Source organism: Pyrgilauda ruficollis, unplaced genomic scaffold (genome assembly GCF_017590135.1).
Source record: "Pyrgilauda ruficollis isolate IOZ18807 unplaced genomic scaffold, ASM1759013v1 scaffold12, whole genome shotgun sequence".
Taxonomy (NCBI): Eukaryota; Metazoa; Chordata; class Aves; order Passeriformes; family Passeridae; genus Pyrgilauda; species Pyrgilauda ruficollis.
This window is the reverse complement of record NW_024510321.1, coordinates 4361533-4378638: the sequence shown is the minus strand read 5'-3', so window position 1 is coordinate 4378638 and position 17106 is coordinate 4361533. Positions and strand designations below refer to the sequence as shown.

At 42.8% G+C, this 17106-nt stretch overlaps 1 protein-coding gene across 15 annotated transcripts in view; it reads left to right on the top strand.

Moving 5' to 3' along the window:
• Positions 1-16910, top strand: part of KMT2C (lysine methyltransferase 2C) — a 187442-nt gene extending 170532 nt beyond the window's left edge. For 12 of the 15 annotated variants that reach the window (XM_041486406.1, XM_041486454.1, XM_041486464.1 and 9 more), the window contains 17 exons: positions 854-1066; positions 1443-1607; positions 2831-2972; positions 4103-4250; positions 5026-5204; positions 5303-5457; positions 5648-5900; positions 6474-6613; positions 7568-7672; positions 9545-10664; positions 11622-11758; positions 11925-12067; positions 12332-12500; positions 13366-13482; positions 14093-14166; positions 14539-14647; positions 14878-16910. In XM_041486406.1, coding sequence (XP_041342340.1) covers positions 854-1066; positions 1443-1607; positions 2831-2972; positions 4103-4250; positions 5026-5204; positions 5303-5457; positions 5648-5900; positions 6474-6613; positions 7568-7672; positions 9545-10664; positions 11622-11758; positions 11925-12067; positions 12332-12500; positions 13366-13482; positions 14093-14166; positions 14539-14647; positions 14878-14970 — 3462 coding nt within the window. In that variant the 3' untranslated portion in view covers positions 14971-16910. The remainder of the gene's footprint in view (positions 1-853; positions 1067-1442; positions 1608-2830; positions 2973-4102; positions 4251-5025; positions 5205-5302; positions 5458-5647; positions 5901-6473; positions 6614-7567; positions 7673-9544; positions 10665-11621; positions 11759-11924; positions 12068-12331; positions 12501-13365; positions 13483-14092; positions 14167-14538; positions 14648-14877) is intronic. The other 3 variants (XM_041486526.1, XM_041486421.1, XM_041486430.1) reach the window with 3 other exon arrangements.
• The last annotated feature ends 196 nt before the right edge of the window (positions 16911-17106 follow it).

Genomic DNA, 17106 nt, shown 5'->3' with positions numbered 1-17106 from the left:
ATTCTTAAGATCTTTAAAAACAGACCTAAAGAAAAGTGCTTTCTGTGGAGGTAGGACACGCTTTACACTTAGACTTGTTGGTCGTTTTATTGTAATCTTAATCTCTGCTTTTGGGTTTTGATTGCCTAAACTCCTAATTCATTCTTAAAAAAAAATTCAAATGTATTTAAAAGAAAAAAATACTCATATAAGTAAAAGTAATTGTGAGCAGCTTGTGATTAAGTGTAAAAGATTTCCAGTTAAAACGTGTGGTAGGAATATTAAAATACTAGTGGTAGGGGTCATGTAAAGCTGTTTAAAATAACAGTGAATTTTTTAAAAACTGGACTTCCTTTTGTTTTGCCCCTGTATCATTAGAGTCCCATCCTGGTCCCTTTTACCCACCTATGCTTCTATGGGAAGAAAGGCTTTGCAAATTTGTACTGGAAGTATTTAAGCAAGTGGTACAATCCAGAAAGGTTTCACAGGACTTTTTTTGTTGCTAACCTCAAAATACTTCTGTATTATATTAACTTCCACACCTTTCTTCTGCCACCAAGTCTGTCTTTCATTAGGCCCTGGTGAACATCTCCAAGGCTTCATGCACATGTAACTTTCTTTTAGGGGGTATTCAGAAGAGAATGTTACTGGCCTGTGAGTTTTTAATGATGTTTTCAGATGTCAGTGGTGTTAATGGGAGGTCATAATTCTGTCTGTAGGGACAGTTGAGCAGTTCCACCTGCCAGTAAAATACACTTTGTTATCAGTGAGATTTATTACTCTGTGCCTGTGCTTTCAGAGCCGTGCAGTAAATCGGAGTGAACTGTGTATTAACATGTCAAAAATTGTGCTGCACTTCCTTTTTTCACACCAGCAAACTGCAGGAGCCCAGATGCAAGGTACATTTGGGTGCAGTAACAGCCAGCTCCAGAGAACAGATGTAGGACCTGAAACCAAGAAGCAGAGAAACAAGCGGGCTCAGAGGACGGGAGAGAAGGCAGCTCCTCGGTCCAAGAAGAGGAAAAAAGAGGAAGAAGAGAAGCAGGCTGTTTATCCTAATGCAGATACCTTCATCCAGCTGAAACAGGTGAGTGTGCAGGGGCTGGCAGAGGCAGTCCAGAGGCCATGTGGAGCAGTGGATTTCTCCCAGTGGAAGTGAAGTTGATGCTTAAGTTGAATTTTGAGCACAGGTTGGGGAAAATGTGAACTTCCACAAAGTCAGGGAATTTAAAGTTTGGTGTTTAATTTTGGAAGGTGGGCTGACATGGCAGTCCCAAAGCCACAGAGTTCCTGTCAGCTCTGGCAGCCTCTGGATGAGCTGGCAGGGAGCTGGAGCTGAACAATTTCCTGCAGTGGATAAATTCCAATTCTTCTTTTAAATTAGAAAGCATTCTACTGGCTGGAGGATTGCAGTGTTCTGTCTTAGACTTAATTTCTGACTTTTTTTTTTTCTTTTAATACAGCAACTTTCTCTTCTGCCTTTGGTGGAACCAATAATTGGAGTGAGCTTTGCACACTTTCTCCCTTATGGCAGTGGCCAACTCAATGGTGGAAATCGACTTGTGGGAAGTTTTGGTAGTGCTACTCTTGATGGGGCTTCAGATTACTATTCCCAGCTCATTTACAAGGTACAGTTTTAATCTGGATTTCTGTTGTGTGCTCTCTGTGGGAAGAGAAGTCCATGATATTATTACTACTAGTCAGGGTTCTTGCCTTTTATGCAACTAGAAGAAAAACAGCCTATTGGTAGACTAGATAGTGTTGAACAGTCACTATTGTTTTACCCTCTGAAAGTGGATTTTGGTTCTGGAGACTGTTGTTGTAAACTAATGAAAAACTACAAATACTCTTTTAACAAATGGATGCTAAATAATGAAAATTGTAATTACAGTTTTGTGGAGCAGAAAATACTGAATTCTCAGTATTTTGCAAAGTCTTTGAAAGCATTAAACATTTCTTAATGTGAATTAAATAAGAAATAGACTTTTTCTCATTTGCTTACCAAGCCCTAACTAAGACCCTGGGAAATCTGAACAAAATAGACTGTTTGTTGATGAGTTAATAACCCACAGCATTTAAAACTTAGTCTCTGAGATCAGAGTGGCAGTACTGGGAGGGCAGTGGGATACTGAACAGACAGAATCAAATTTGCTGCTTGGATACCCTAATATAAAAACCTCTTAAAACCAGTGGTGTTTTCTCCAGCCTTACACAGTGTGTAAGCTGAGAATGGGACCTACAGAAATAGTTCTTGTTGTCAAAAGTAAGTAATGAGGATTAGCTTTGTGGGCATGACTGCAGGAGCAACAGATACTGAAGTTCTCATTTAACTTTCATTTAAAATATGGGCAGTTGAGTAAACTGGTGAGAAGTAGCCCAGAGTATGAACTTGCAGAGTATCTGCTGCTCCATGGTAGCTGCTTCAGTGGCAGCTCATCCTGTGCTGAGCATGAGGCAGCTTCCCCTTGAGGGGCATTTGGGGAAGCTGACTTGTTTGTGGTGCTGGAGAGTCACTGTGGAACAGTTCTCAGCATGGAGTTGGGACCTTTGCTGAAACTGCAGGAACTAGTTTGAAACCGTTCCTTAAAATGTTCTTTGAGCATTTTTGTAAACAGTTCAGCCACATCTTCTCACGTGAGCCATTTCTCTGATATCACTGATACAAGAAAAGCCACTCGTTGTGTCTCGTACAGTAGACACCTTTCTGTCTCATGCTTGGGTCTCAGCTATGGCTGCGTATCAGTTCTACACCTGTGAAACTGAGTAGGTTTCATTGTCTGGTACTGGAACAAGGCAAGTTGTCTCCTTGTGTTCCATCCTGGTTGATGGTTCTTTCATTCATGTCGTGCAGCAGAACAACCTGAGCAATCCCCCGACCCCCCCGGCCTCTCTCCCTCCCACGCCGCCGCCCGTGGCCTGCCAGAAGTTGGTCAATGGCTTTGCCACCACGGAGGAGCTCGCTGGCAAGGCTGCAGTGCTGGGAGGCCACGATGGTAAGGCTCTGTGTGTTGGTGCTGTAAAGTCTGTCCTGCTTGTAGCAAGTGGCAAAATAGATCTTTGAATCATAAAACATGCTGAGTTGGAAGGGACCACCAAGGATCACTGAGTCCAGCTCCCAGCCCTGCACAGGACACCCCCAACAATCCCACCCTGTGCCTGAGAGCATTGTCCAAATGCTCTTGGAGCTCTGTCAGGTTTGGTGCTGTGACCGCTGCCCTGGGGAGCCTGTTCAGTGCCCAGCCACTCTCTGGGTGAAGAACCTTTTTCTGATATCCAGCCTAAACCTCCCTTGACACAACTTCAGGCCCTTCCCTTGGATCCTTTCACTGGTGACCAGAGAGAAGAGATCCATACCTGCCCCTCTGCCTCCCATCATGAGGAAGCTGGAGGCTGCTGGGAGGTCTCTCCTCAGACTCCTCCAGGTTACCTCCTAGGATGCTTCTCAGTTGCAATGCTCCTTTATGAAAACAAAATGCCCAGACTTTTCAAGGTTAGAATCATTACTAGCCAGCAATATCTTACACCAGTATAGTGTCACTTGTTGGTGCCTTTGCCTTGTTCCCATTCAAGAACATGTTGAGAGCTAGAGACACTCTTAAGAAATGAGAAAGAAAACCTTAAGATTATGTTTTTTGGGTCCAGTACAAATGACTGGCACAAGCTCCTTGGTTAAGTGGGCTCAAAGCAGCCTATCTAGAATGTGTGCAGTCAGTGTGTATTTCCTGATACTTACAATTTGGACAGTTAAAATTGCTTTCTGTTCTTTGTACTGGCTCTTTGTAAGGACTATTCAGTGATTAAAATCCTTTTTTTCACACCTCTTTTCCTTTGTTGTTACAAAATTGTTGATGTTTTTGTAGTTTTGTGGGTTTTTTAAGTAAACAAACATCCTCTCATAGTGGAAGAAAACACACTCAAAAGCCTTTCAGGCCCTGTTTGCTCAAAATATGCAGGTTTTTGTAAAAATGGAAGTTAATTCCAAATGGTCACAATTTATTGAACTCCCAAGTGCCTTAGAATGGTGTCACCATCAGGCCCCACCCACACCCAGCAGGCAGCATGTCCATCACTGAAAGAGCTGTCCAGATGTCTCATTGTGCTCTCTGTGCCTCTCTGGTTTCAGTTACCAAAGCTCTGGGGCCAAAGCAGTTCCAGTTGCCTTTCAGACCACAAGATGATTTATTAGCCAGAGCAATGGCTCAGGGCCCCAAAACTGTGGATGTTCCTGCTTCACTTCCAACACCACCTCACAACAACCAGGAAGAGTTAAGGTAGGTTTGATTTGACATCTTCTAAAAGATATTGGAGCAGATTCTGTGAGCTTTCATTGGAGGAGACTGAGAAAGTGTGGAGAAACAAAATCCTTTTTGCTCAGGCACAGAAGGGCAGCGAATGGAATGGGATCATTTTAACTCTTAACAGTCCACGTGTAGAGAGCAGCATAGTGAAGTAGGTGATTCCTACTTGGAGTTCCTTACCTTGATCTTTTAAGTGGAAGGAAACTATACAAATAGGTGCTTTTCTTGGAGCAGTGTGGTGCTGCAGTGACAGGTGACTGCTGTAGCAGCAGCAAGACTGTGCAGGGGCCAGCCTGAAACTGCAGAGCTCCACTCAGTTTCCCAGGTGAGAAACACTGGCTGGAACATGAGTCTTCCTGCAGAGATCTTCCCTTTTGCCTCCCTTTCATTTGCCTGCCCAAAATGTGGGTGAAACACTGGAGCCTGTATTTGAACAAAGGCCAGACAGTTTAAATATTAAAACAGTTCAAATACTAAATGTTCATTTTTTTACCCTGGTGGATAGAGCCATGGGGAACAGAGGGTTTGGCTTTGTTAGTGTCTTTGTTTTCTTCATGGATCTTTCCCAAGAAATGGAATATGTGTGCAATGGAATATGGGATACCCAGAGGTGATGGCCAACCACCTACTTGTGTTCTGTGACCAGGAGCAACCAGCAAGTTCATTTTAGTTCCCTGTCATGATTTATAACTTTGGCTTACCAGAAGTGTAGTCCATTTCCAAAACAGCGTTTTTGGTTTTGTTCCAGGGTTCAAGATCACTGTGAGGACAGGGACACTCCTGACAGCTTTGTTCCTTCTTCCTCTCCTGAAAGCGTGGTGGGAATGGAGATCAGTCGCTACCCAGACTTGTCGGTTGTAAAGGAGGAGAACCCAGAACCTGTCCCATCTCCCATCATTCCCATCCTGCCCAGCAGCACTGGGAAAGGTGAGGCTGCAGCAGAGTGAACACTTACAGCTAGGATTGGTTTTTTGTCTGTTCCCATAAGTGTCGGATTAATGTGCTGTATTCTGGTTTATTTTCAGGTTCAGAAGCCAAAAGGAATTACATAAAATCAGAACCCGGTTCAGGAGCATTACCTGGTTCTGGCTTCTTCTCCTCCCAGCTTGGACCATCCCAGAACGGTCCTAAATCTGGCCTTATCTCTGTAGCGATTACTTTACATCCCACAGCTGCTGAGGTAAAAAGAATTAGCATGTATTACATACGTAGAGTACAGCAGCAGTTTATTTGGTTTGTGTGTAGTGACTCTGAGGAGGTTACAGTGCAATAACGCTGCTGTTGCAGTCTTCTAACAGTTTGTATCTCTGCTGTCTGAGCTGTTTGTCAGATGTAAACAAATTATTTTTGGTTTTTATTCCTGTTTTTAGAACATCAGTAGCGTTGTAGCAGCATTCTCCAACCTGCTCCATGTCAGAATTCCCAACAGTTACGAGGTCAGCAATGCTCCAGACGTCCCATCCTCCATGGCAGCCACCAACACTCCCAGAGGGAACCCATCTATGGAGTACAGGCAGCACTTGCTCCTGCAGGGTCCCCAGGCAGGATCCATGGGACCTGCCAGGATGGTGGGGCCCTATGGACTGAAGCAGCCCAATGTGCCATTCCCTGCCAACAGCAATGGTGAGTGGGCTTTAACCTCCCAGTGTTCAGTACCAGGCTTTAACTGAGTCAGGATGCATTTCAGGCTCATAAATCCATGCTCTAGAATTAAATAATTGATTCTTATTTCAAATAAAACCTTTCACTTCTTACATGATCATGTGGATGCTCCTGGATTTAACCATGAGGAGTTCTCATCCATCTCTGATTTCTATTGTCTGTTTACATCACTGTAGGTGAGGCATTTCTCCCATAATTCCTAACATTGTTAGGGTCTTTTATGTCCAGTCTGGTTTTAAATACGTCATTCAGGAAGATTATTCCCATGTTGGAAAGTTTGACATGGTTGTTGAAGTGGTTGGTATTCCTGTGTTAGTTAATTTTGTGATTTTTTTACACAAGATGTGTTTTTGCCTGGTTTGCACAGCTGTTTTAGGTCTGACTTATACAATTTATCTGTCAGGTCAAGGTTTAAAATCCTCCTTCCATGCCCTATCCAGGAGGTCTAGTCCTCTAGACCAGTGAAGAATACTGTGATGTCTCATAAATCTGGTTTGATCTGATGCAGCCTCTGACAGATAATCTGTTCCCTAGGTCTGGCTGGCTACAAGGATCACAGCCAGAGCATGGCAGAGGGCTCAGCACTGAGGCCTCGCTGGTGCTCCCACTGCAAGGTCGTGGTTCTGGGCAGTGGTGTGAGGAAATCCTTCAAAGACCTGCCCTTCCTCAAACAGGTCAGTGCTGGGTGCCCAGGGCAGGGCCCTGTGCTCAGCTGGGCTCCTTAAAGCAAGGGGTGGCACAAAGTCCTGCTTGTCCTGCCTGCCAAGAGCACTTCAGCTTCCTGTGTTGTCCCCCTTCCTTGTATGTCCTGATTCAGGGTGGGACATTCAGGCAGATCTGCAGTACTGCTAAAAAATGGCAAAGTTGTTGTTACTGATACAAAATGAATCCCAGAACATTTCATAAAACAGGTCCCATCTATGGGGGTTCTCAAAGCTCTGCTACCAACCTCCTTCCCTGACTTCTTCAGGGACCTCAATTCCAAAAAAGCTCATTTGTGAGGCAGCCACGTTGCTGTGTCAGGAATTACTGCAAGAGCAAGAATACTTGCACTCCTTTGGGGCAGGAATCAGATTTCAGGTGCAATCTCTTGTCCTTATACTGGGAAGTGTCATTCCTTCAAAGAATGCCATTGCTCTTCAGTGACCAGGAGGTGACTACACCACAAAGACACAGCCAGAACTTGCACAGAGTAAAGTGTTCATGCAGACAGGAATGCACTGAATTCCCAGTAAGGTTTTGCAGATGGATCAGTTGATAAAACAGTGTGATCTGGCTTTGATTAGGCTGAAATTAGACATTCTTTTGCCATCTAAAGATAAAAGAAAATGGATTTTGCTTTGCAAGAGTGCCTATGGAGCAGATGGATGCATGGTGTAGAATGCTTTATTTTGATTGTTAAACCTCTGTGAAAGGCAGGAATTGCTGAAGAACAGGGGTGTAGGTGGTGGTAACGTTAGATCTGTCAAATAATCAAGTATTTATATCACAGCATCCCTCATTATTTCACAAATGTTCTATAAATAAAAGAGTTTCCAGCCAGATTGGAAGACTTGTTTCATTACACTTACTATGTGAAGAATGGTATTAGAATGCACTTCTTACACTCTTCTGTGTTTGATTCCCAGGATTCCCAAGAAGGCTCAGATAAAATGAAGGACATTGTATTCTGTAGCAACAACTGCTTTGTTCTTTATTCAGCAGCTGTGCAAGCAAAAAACTCAGAGAACAAAGTAAGTATCAAACACTGGCAGACCCAAGTGAGCTGAAATTATTGCAGCTATTTGTTGGAGAACAGAGAGGGGCCGAGGGGGAAGTTTGCACTTCATTTGAGAGGTTTATAAATTAATTGCTCTATATTCAGACGCTGAGATTCTGAACCAGCAGCATGAATTAAAAATCATGTTTGCAGAAATTTGTGTCTGACAGATGCATGGCAGAAAAGCCATCACCTTTGGCTCCCCACCCAGGCTTTGAAGATGCAGTCTCAAAAAATGAATGATTCAGGTTCTCTGGACATTGTAAACAACCACAGACACGTTTTTAAGGGGTATATCCTGCATTTGGATTGGGCTTGTACAGTTAAAAATAAAATTACAGCTGTGAAAATAATAATTGAGCAGCAAGTTTGTAAAAAGAGTTTAATTTGTTCAGTGTACTGCAAAAATAGAATCCCGTTCCCTGACTTTATTTGGGTGAAGCTGCCATTTTAAAGCATTGATTACCAGAACACCAGTAAGGGGCCTGTGAGCTGACAGTGACCAGGGAAAGGAGTTCCTTCTTACTGCAAAAGTACATCTGAGGAATTTCATTCAACTGAAGGAGGAATTAGGCCAGGGAATTTCCTCAGGTGATCCCAAATATTCTGCTGTAGTTCTCTACCTGCAGACTCTGCAAGGGGTGTCCAACACCTGAGAGAAATGGGGCATCATTTCTTGCTGTCTCAAGGGTCATTCAGTGTCAGAGGAAGGGGAACTTAAATTTAGATTACTTTAATCTAATTATTTAATCATTAAAAGTGAAATAGTCTTCACTGAAGACTGATTGATCTTGTTGAGTTTCTCACAGTTAAAATTTTTTGAGTACTGCTTTTGACTAACTTGTCTTCTACTGTTTCTAGATCATATGTACCTTTTTTCCCTTAAACTGTTGGACAGAACAGCTTCCTTCAAGCTTTACCTAATTAATGTGTTCTCATAGTCCTGTATAGACGATACAGTTTGAAGCCTTCCCTCAAGTGCATCCTACTTACTTTCTCAAAAGGAATTGAATTAAAAAAATACAACCCTGGAGAAGATAACTCTGTGTGCATCCATATCCTTTTAGAGTCCCATGTAGCTCATTTTCAGTTGTTGTATAAACAGGGTAGCATTCCTCTACAAGTGCATCAGCATGTACCTAATTAAGTTAATTAAATGTCATGTTCAGCCTCTTGATCCTTTAATTTACTCTTTCAAGATTAATCACACAAACCACGTTAAGCACTTCATAATATAAACTTCCTTTGTTGTTTCTTGTTTTCTCTCTTAGGTTTTTGGGGTTATTTTTTTTCACAAATCTCTGCAGGTATAATTCTTGTTTACTGTGATTGAATAGTTTAAGTCCTCAAGTTTTATCTAATCCAAAGCCCTGCAGAAATTCCTCCTCACTTGTTTCCAGGAAAAAATTATGTGGCATTAGTTTTAAATTTTCCACTTCTACCATATATCAGATTCTTATGCTTTAAATTAGTTCGTGACCCATTTTTTAAGGTTCCTTTGTGTTGTAACAAAACTTTCTAAGAATCCCCAAGAACTAAAGCTGGCAGTCAGCTCACGGAGGGCAGTTGAGGAGTTTTGCATTCAGAACCTGGACAAAGGATTATTTACGCTTTCTCTCGGGTATTGAAGGGGCACCATGTTCTAGGTAGGCTGGGAGAGTTTCCTGCTCCAAATCCTGATCCAAGCTGTGGGTCAGAATAATTTCCATCTTTCTCTGTTGCTGCATCTTGATTTTAGGCATTTGGAGAAGCCTCTCCCATATTGATCTGCCCATGTTTTCAGGTTATAGTTAATGACTAACAAGTTTGGGATCTTTTTCTTAAAGAGTTTTCTGTTGATTTTCAGGAATCAGTCCCAACCCTGCCACAGTCGCCAATGAAGGAGAGGCCGCCCAAAGCATTCCATCAGTACAGCAACAACATCTCCACTCTGGACGTCCATTGTCTGCCTCAGCTGCAGGAAAAGGTTTCTCCACCCTCATCACCCCCCATCATGTTCCCCCCTGCCTTTGAAGCAGCCAAGGTAGAGGCGAAACCGGATGAGCTGAAGGTAACGGTGAAACTCAAACCCAGGTTAAAAGCAATACACAGCAGTCTGGAGGACTGCCGGCCTCCCAGTAAGAAATGGAAAGGGATGAAATGGAAAAAGTGGAGCATTCAGATTGTGATTCCTAAAGGATCATTCAAACCTCCTTGTGAAGAAGAAATAGATGAATTTCTTAAAAAACTGGGCACAACCCTTAAACCAGACCCTGTGCCTAAAGACTACAGGAAATGTTGCTTCTGTCATGAGGAGGGTGACGGATTAACTGATGGACCAGCAAGGCTTCTCAACCTGGATTTAGACCTTTGGGTCCATTTGAACTGTGCTCTTTGGTCTACAGAAGTCTACGAGACACAAGCTGGTGCCTTAATAAACGTGGAACTAGCACTGCGGAGAGGCCTGCAGATGAAATGCATGTTCTGTCACAAAATGGGTGCCACCAGCGGTTGCCACAGGTTAAGGTGCACCAATATTTATCACTTTACCTGTGCCATTAAAGCACAATGCATGTTTTTTAAAGACAAGACCATGCTTTGCCCCATGCACAAACCAAAGGGAACTCACGAGCAGGAGCTGAGTTACTTCGCGGTGTTCCGGAGGGTGTACGTGCAGCGCGACGAGGTGCGGCAGATCGCCAGCATCGTCCAGCGCGGGGAGCGCGACCACACCTTCCGTGTGGGGAGCCTCATCTTCCACGCCGTGGGCCAGCTGCTGCCACAGCAGATGCAGGCCTTCCACTCCTCCAAAGCCCTCTTCCCCGTGGGCTATGAGGCCAGCAGGCTCTACTGGAGCATGAGGTACGCCAACAGGCGCTGCCGCTACCTCTGCTCCATCGAGGAGAAGGACGGGCTCCCGCTCTTCGTCATCAAGGTGGTGGAGCAGGGCCACGAGGATCTGGTTCTGACTGACACAACACCTAAAGGTAAATTTTGTCAACTAAGATGATGAATTTGTGGCTTTGCTGTTCATTGTGGTACTGCTGATTCCTGTGGTACAGTACCTGTTCGAAGCGGCTGTTGCAGGCACTGTTCTAACATAATGTTTATAGTGAGCTTCCAGGGCCCATTTTTAATACCCTGCTGTGAAGACTGTGATCGCCTCTGAAGAAACTCTATAAGCTGCAGATCAGAAGAATTGTTCCAAGTCCACAGAAGAGACTCAAGACTGAGTGTTAAAAATGAAATAAGCAGTAGGAAAGTCAGCGCAGGTTTCATTTCATGAAAAGTGACTTTGTTTAAACACAGAGCCACTACTGAGTTATATTCAAATCAGCTGGGCTCAAGTTTAGGGTGCTCTAACAACAGCTGAGTGACCACATTGTTCTCAGGGTGGGTACTGTCTCTGTCAGGGTGGAGAATGTCAGGCTGTCCATAAACACTTAGGCAGGTCTTGGAAATTGGCTCCTGGATGTGCTGGAGGATGTGCTATAACCCTCCAGGTCTCAAGGCCTTAGTGCTGTGGGTGCTGATACCCTCACAGAATGAGCACTGGCTACAATCAGTCAGTGGAAATAAATATATTATGTATTTTCAGAAAATCGTGCTTTTGCAGCATTTCTCGAGAGAAACTTGTCCATGTTCTTGTCAGAGGACTGAACATTTCCATGCTGAGAACACTGAAAGCTTCATTTCTGATAACTGAGTGTGCAGAATCAATGGTGTTCTTGATTGGGATTTGTTAAATCCCCAAAATTAGCAACTCAACAGTCATTCTCCACTTCACTTTCTAGATCCTGGCCTGTTTGTATAGGCAATCAAAGACAAAAGTTTTCTCAGTGCTGAGTTCTGGTTCCCACATTCTCAGGTGTTTGTTTTAAAACCCAAGTGCAATAGTTTTTATTTTTTTTGATCACTGTAACTCTCTCCCAATGGTTGTGTAGGTGTGTGGGATAAAATCCTGGAGCCTGTTGCTTCTGTTAGAAAAGAATCTGAAATGCTCCAGCTGTTCCCCGGCTATCTGAAGGGTGAAGACCTCTTTGGTTTGACAGTCTCTGCCGTGGCCAGGATTGCAGAATCGGTGAGTTCACCACCCCAGTTCTTGCTGGATCATCCCACTTGCTGCATAGACACATGAGAAGGGGAACAGAAAGAAGTGTGGAGAAGTAAACGTTTTGTTACACTCCTAATTAAACACATAATTATTTGTATTTTTTTTTCTTTCTCTCTTTTTTTTTTTTCTGCAGCTGCCAGGGGTTGAGGCCTGTGAGAACTACACTTTCCGCTATGGCCGAAACCCCTTAATGGAACTTCCTCTTGCCATCAACCCCACGGGCTGTGCCCGTGCCGAGCCTAAAATGAGTACCCATGTCAAGAGGTTTGTGTTAAGGTATTTTGTTTTAATTTCACATAGTACAGCCCAGGGTTTATAGGCTGCTTTAGGGTTATTTGTGCTTTCGTCTGCTGCTTACAAACCCTGTCGTCCTTGGCTGTGAATGTGCATGCCCCAGTCAGAGGAACTGCTTTGTGTCTCCGCTAGCTGGCTTTAAGTGTCTGTATGTCTGAGAGGATTTTTATTGGGTTTCCTGGCTCTTTTCAGAGAAATCTTCAGTTTTTCTTGTATTCTTTCCTGTTACATGCCCAATTCCTACAGGCCTCACACCTTGAATAGCACCAGCACATCGAAGTCCTTTCAGAGCACAGTCACGGGGGAGCTGAACGCGCCTTACAGCAAACAGTTCGTCCATTCCAAGTCCTCTCAGTACCGCAAGATGAAAACCGAGTGGAAATCCAACGTGTACCTGGCTCGCTCTCGCATTCAGGTCAGCTCCAACTTCAGGAAATGGCTGTTACAAAAACTACATATGCTTTTATTAATATCTGGTTTACAGCTAAATTTTGTGGATGTCATATCTTATATATAATTATTTGTCCAAGTCCAGATGAAAATTTGAAACCAAACCAATTGCAAAATTCCTTTAAGTCTTGTTCCAAAATTGGCAGTTTTTAAGTGGCACATCAATTGCACAGATTTACCTTAAGTAAGATTTGTTTCTAATTGCTGTAAATGTCATAAAAACTGCTTTGTTATTGTCGTCGAGAAAAAGGATTTAATTTCTGGGGTGGTTTGTTGTTTGGTTTTTTTAGCCTATTCCTCAAAACCATAGTAAAACTTTATAGAAATAGAAATACACAGTGGAACCTTGAGATGCTCAGGCCAAGCTGATGAAGTGATACAAGACCAGCAGGAAGAGCTCAGCACTTGTTTGCCTACTAAGAGTATAGAATCCATTGCTTTATGTGATGCTGCTGGTTTGCCCCACAGTGTGTTTTGGAAAAGCTTTGTCACTAATCTGGCCATGTGTGGACATAGTTGTTGTTTATTTCAGGCTGGACTTCACCATGCCTGGGTTCCTCGCAGGTGTCTCTGGTCTAGCAGAACCCACTTTTATTTCTCAGTGAATTTATAACCTTTACACAGTCAGTGTCAGAGGGGTAAGAGCAGCTTTCTCACCAAGACAGCAGCCCAGTTTTGTGGGATCTGTGCGAGGCTGGATTCTGGGCTGTTACTGCATCAATTACTTATCAGTGCTGCTTCTCTCTCTCCCCTTTCCACTGCTGGTTTGGGGCATGGTGAGGAACACAGTGTGAGTGTAAAGTTACTAATTCTCAGTGTACTTTCTGTAGGGCCTGGGCTTGTATGCTGCTCGAGACATTGAAAAGCACACAATGGTCATTGAATATATCGGGACGATTATCCGGAATGAGGTGGCAAACAGGAAGGAGAAGCTCTATGAGTCTCAGGTAAGGCTGTTTGTTCATTCCCTCTTTCCCCTTCCCCATTCAGACATTCATAGAACAAAACAAATGCTGTTCTTCCTGATGAATTCAGGTCCCCTGATTTGTTTTCTCCTATGCCATAAATGAAAATAGGCTTAAAATAAAACCAGAGGAGTCTGTAGTAGTTGCTATCAGAGTATTTCAATGTTTAATAAATCTCACAGCACCCTGGCCAGGTAGGGAGGACACATTCTCTGATCCAGAGGACACAGTTCTGGCAGACATGTCAGGACCTCCATTTTTAATGAAAACTTCTTAAATTTAAAGCCACTTCCTTTGTGTAACTTGATGGCATTGTAACAGTTAGTGCCTGTCTGGGAAGCAGTCAAATATCCCAGATGAAAGGCAGTAGGAAGCTCTTAGGGAAAACTGATTGTCCAGAGGTTTGTGTTTATGACTCATCATCCCTCACAAACCCGTTGGGACACAGGCAGTGTGTGACAGTGCTTTTCCTCGTGAGCCAGTGGGCAGTGCCTGGTCTGGAATGCAGAATGGAGCTGGCCCACGTTGTTGGTTCCTCACTGGCAATGCAGTAAAACCTTACCAGAGTCCTTGTGCCACTTGTGTCTTCCAGAACCGTGGTGTGTACATGTTCCGCATTGACAACGACCACGTCATCGACGCCACCCTCACGGGAGGCCCTGCAAGGTGGGTGGCCCTGGAGGGATCCCTGACCTCCTCTGGGGCATTCCTCGTGTTGGCCTGGGGCTCTTGGAGGCTCTGAGTTTGTGGGGTTTATTCTCTGAGCTGGTGCATTCAGTCTTCAAACTGTCCCACTGTCTCTTCCATCAGCTTTGCTCATCTTTCAGATATGTTTCATGGCAGCTGTGAAGAAAGGAATTTTTTTTGATCCTTGATTTTTTTTGGCATTTTCTAGGTAAAGGAACAAGTACAGAGTAATGTAATTGTATGTGGAAAGGCGGTGAGCCCGTGGAGCTAAGGCCATCCTGAGGTTTGGTTCAGATTTGCCTCAAGAGATGGGTTTTCCTAAGAGGTTCCATCTGTCCCACTCTTTCCTAGGTACATCAACCATTCGTGTGCGCCCAACTGCGTGGCTGAGGTGGTCACTTTTGAGAGAGGACACAAAATTATCATCAGCTCCAGCAGAAGAATCCAGAAGGGGGAGGAGGTAGGTTCTTCACACCCCTCTTGCCACGTGCATCCCTTCCGTGGTTCCTGGCCAGTGGCACAACTTGTTTGCTCTGGGATGAGGTGACATTTCCCTTCCCCTTTCCTGTAAAACTGTGCCTGTCCCTTACAGTGCAGCCTCTGCTGGGCTTTGCTGTTTAACTGTAGCTACAGGGACAGCTGTGCCAAATCCCAGCTCTTCCATAACCACTCTTGTGCCTTTCCTTCCAGCTTTGCTATGACTATAAGTTTGATTTTGAAGATGACCAGCACAAGATTCCATGTCACTGTGGAGCTGTAAACTGCCGAAAGTGGATGAACTAGAATGCATTCCTTGCTGTCTTTGAGGGTTGCTTGTCCCTAGGAAGAAGTGATTCACATTTTGATTTTGTCGACGGAAAATTGTTGCCTTTTTGAAGGGGGGAAAAAAAAAATATCACTTCTGGAAACACAGATTTCTACACAAGTGTTTAAAAAGAAAAAGAAAAAAAAAAAAAAAAAAAAAAAGAAAAAAAAAAAAAGGCAGAATCCTAGACCAAGCACCAGAAGCAAGCCGGCAAAATCTGAAGCTGACTTTCCAGACACGTGGAGGTGAAACTGAGTTAGCAGAATGGTCCAGCACTTTTGTTTTTGAGCTCACTGAGGAGAAACTGTTTAACTTGGGCAAAGAACCGCTGGCTGACCTGCAGGAGGGCAGGTGGCCACTATGAATGTAAGACTGAAATCACCAGCGAAAGGGAGAAGTCCAAAGTGCTGGCCACAGCCTTATTTGATAAAGGGGCAGGCCCTCTAATTAAAGAAAAAAATTTTAAATAAAAGTAGACACCACTGAACAAGGAATGTACTGAAACGACTTCCTTAGGGATAGAGCTAAGGGAAAAAATAACTTGCACTAAAATACATTTAAATACTTGATTCCATGAGTCAGTTTATTGTAGTTTTTGATTTCTGTAAAATAAGAGAACCTTTTTGTATTTATTATTGAATAAGTGAATGAAGCTATTTTTAAAAAGAAAGTTAGAAGAAAGCCAAGCTGCTGCTGTTACCTGCAGAACTAACAAACTCTGTTACTTTGTATAAAAGTGTAAATATTTTGAGAAAAAAAAAATACAGTATAAAAATAGTTATTGACCAAATGCTACCAGACTCTGCAGCAGTTCGGGTGCTTATTCTCAAACGTCGATAGGGATGTTACAATATGATCTCATGTACTCACGGACATGCGATTCCCAGTTCCGAATAACCAAAATCTCAGTTTAAAGAGAGGGGGTTTTGTATGTTTAAAGCAGTCTCAACTGTGGTCTTATGAGAATTTTTTTAAGTAAACCTTAAGCCTGGTAAAGGCCGTGTATATTACAATTCTGACTTTTGTAGATGTTTGGGTAATTTAGATTAATTTTATTTGTATTATATTGTTGCATCCCTATTTCTTAAGTCAGGTTTTTTTGTGCTTACAATTTGTGATAACTGTGAATAACTGCTAAAACCACCCAAAATAGAGGCTGGACATGGTTTTTATTCTTCAGCAAAAGTAGTCAAGGATTAGGTGACTGTTCAGCCTACAGATGAAATCATTGTAAACAGCATAGAATGAGTTGGAGCTTCAGTCTCATGCGATAGCCTTCTTAAAAGGAAAACAAGGAAAAAAATTAGGTGTAATGTGCTTGCAGCTGCAGGACTCTGGCAATAGGATTTTGGAAAATGTAATTTAAAGATGTGTTTGTATGGATTGTTTTTGTTTACATTTCTTTAAAAAAATAAACACTGTTTTGTGTTTGCTTGTAGAAATTTAATCAGCATTTTGAACCAGGTTAGCTTTTTATTTTGTACTTAAAATTCTGGTACTGACACTTCACAGGCTAAATATAAAAAAAAATGAAGTTTTTTTTTTGTGTGCACAATTAAAGTGGACTGTAAACTGTTGGTATATTCAGTAATACAGTTCTGAACTTGTAATGTATATGGCATGATGTATTTTTATCTTACAGAATAAATCAATTGTATATATTTTTCTCTTGATAAATAGCTGTATTAAATTGTTTCTTGAATATTTTTCTTCTCTTGTACAATATTCCAACATCCTACCAGTATTTGTCCTACAGTTTTTTCTGTTCTGTATAATAGTATCTAATGTTGGCAAAAAAAATACAAAAACAACACAAAAAAAAAGAATTTTTTGAAGTATACAGAGTGTTATGGGTTTTGGAATTTGTGGAAACAGATTTAGAAGATCAGCATTTACGAATAAAAATATTTTACATCTATAGAGTGCATCCTCCTGTTGTCATTTGAGGTGTCTGGTTTCTGCTTCTTCCAGGATCTGCCTGCTTCCACCATTGAGAAGTAAGTTTGCCTTCCCCCTTCTCCAGTGCATCCTGAATGCCACAGTGGGTGCCACAGCCTCGTCTGGGCCCATGAGCTGGGACACTGAACACCCTTCCCCAGTCCTGCAGGAGGGGC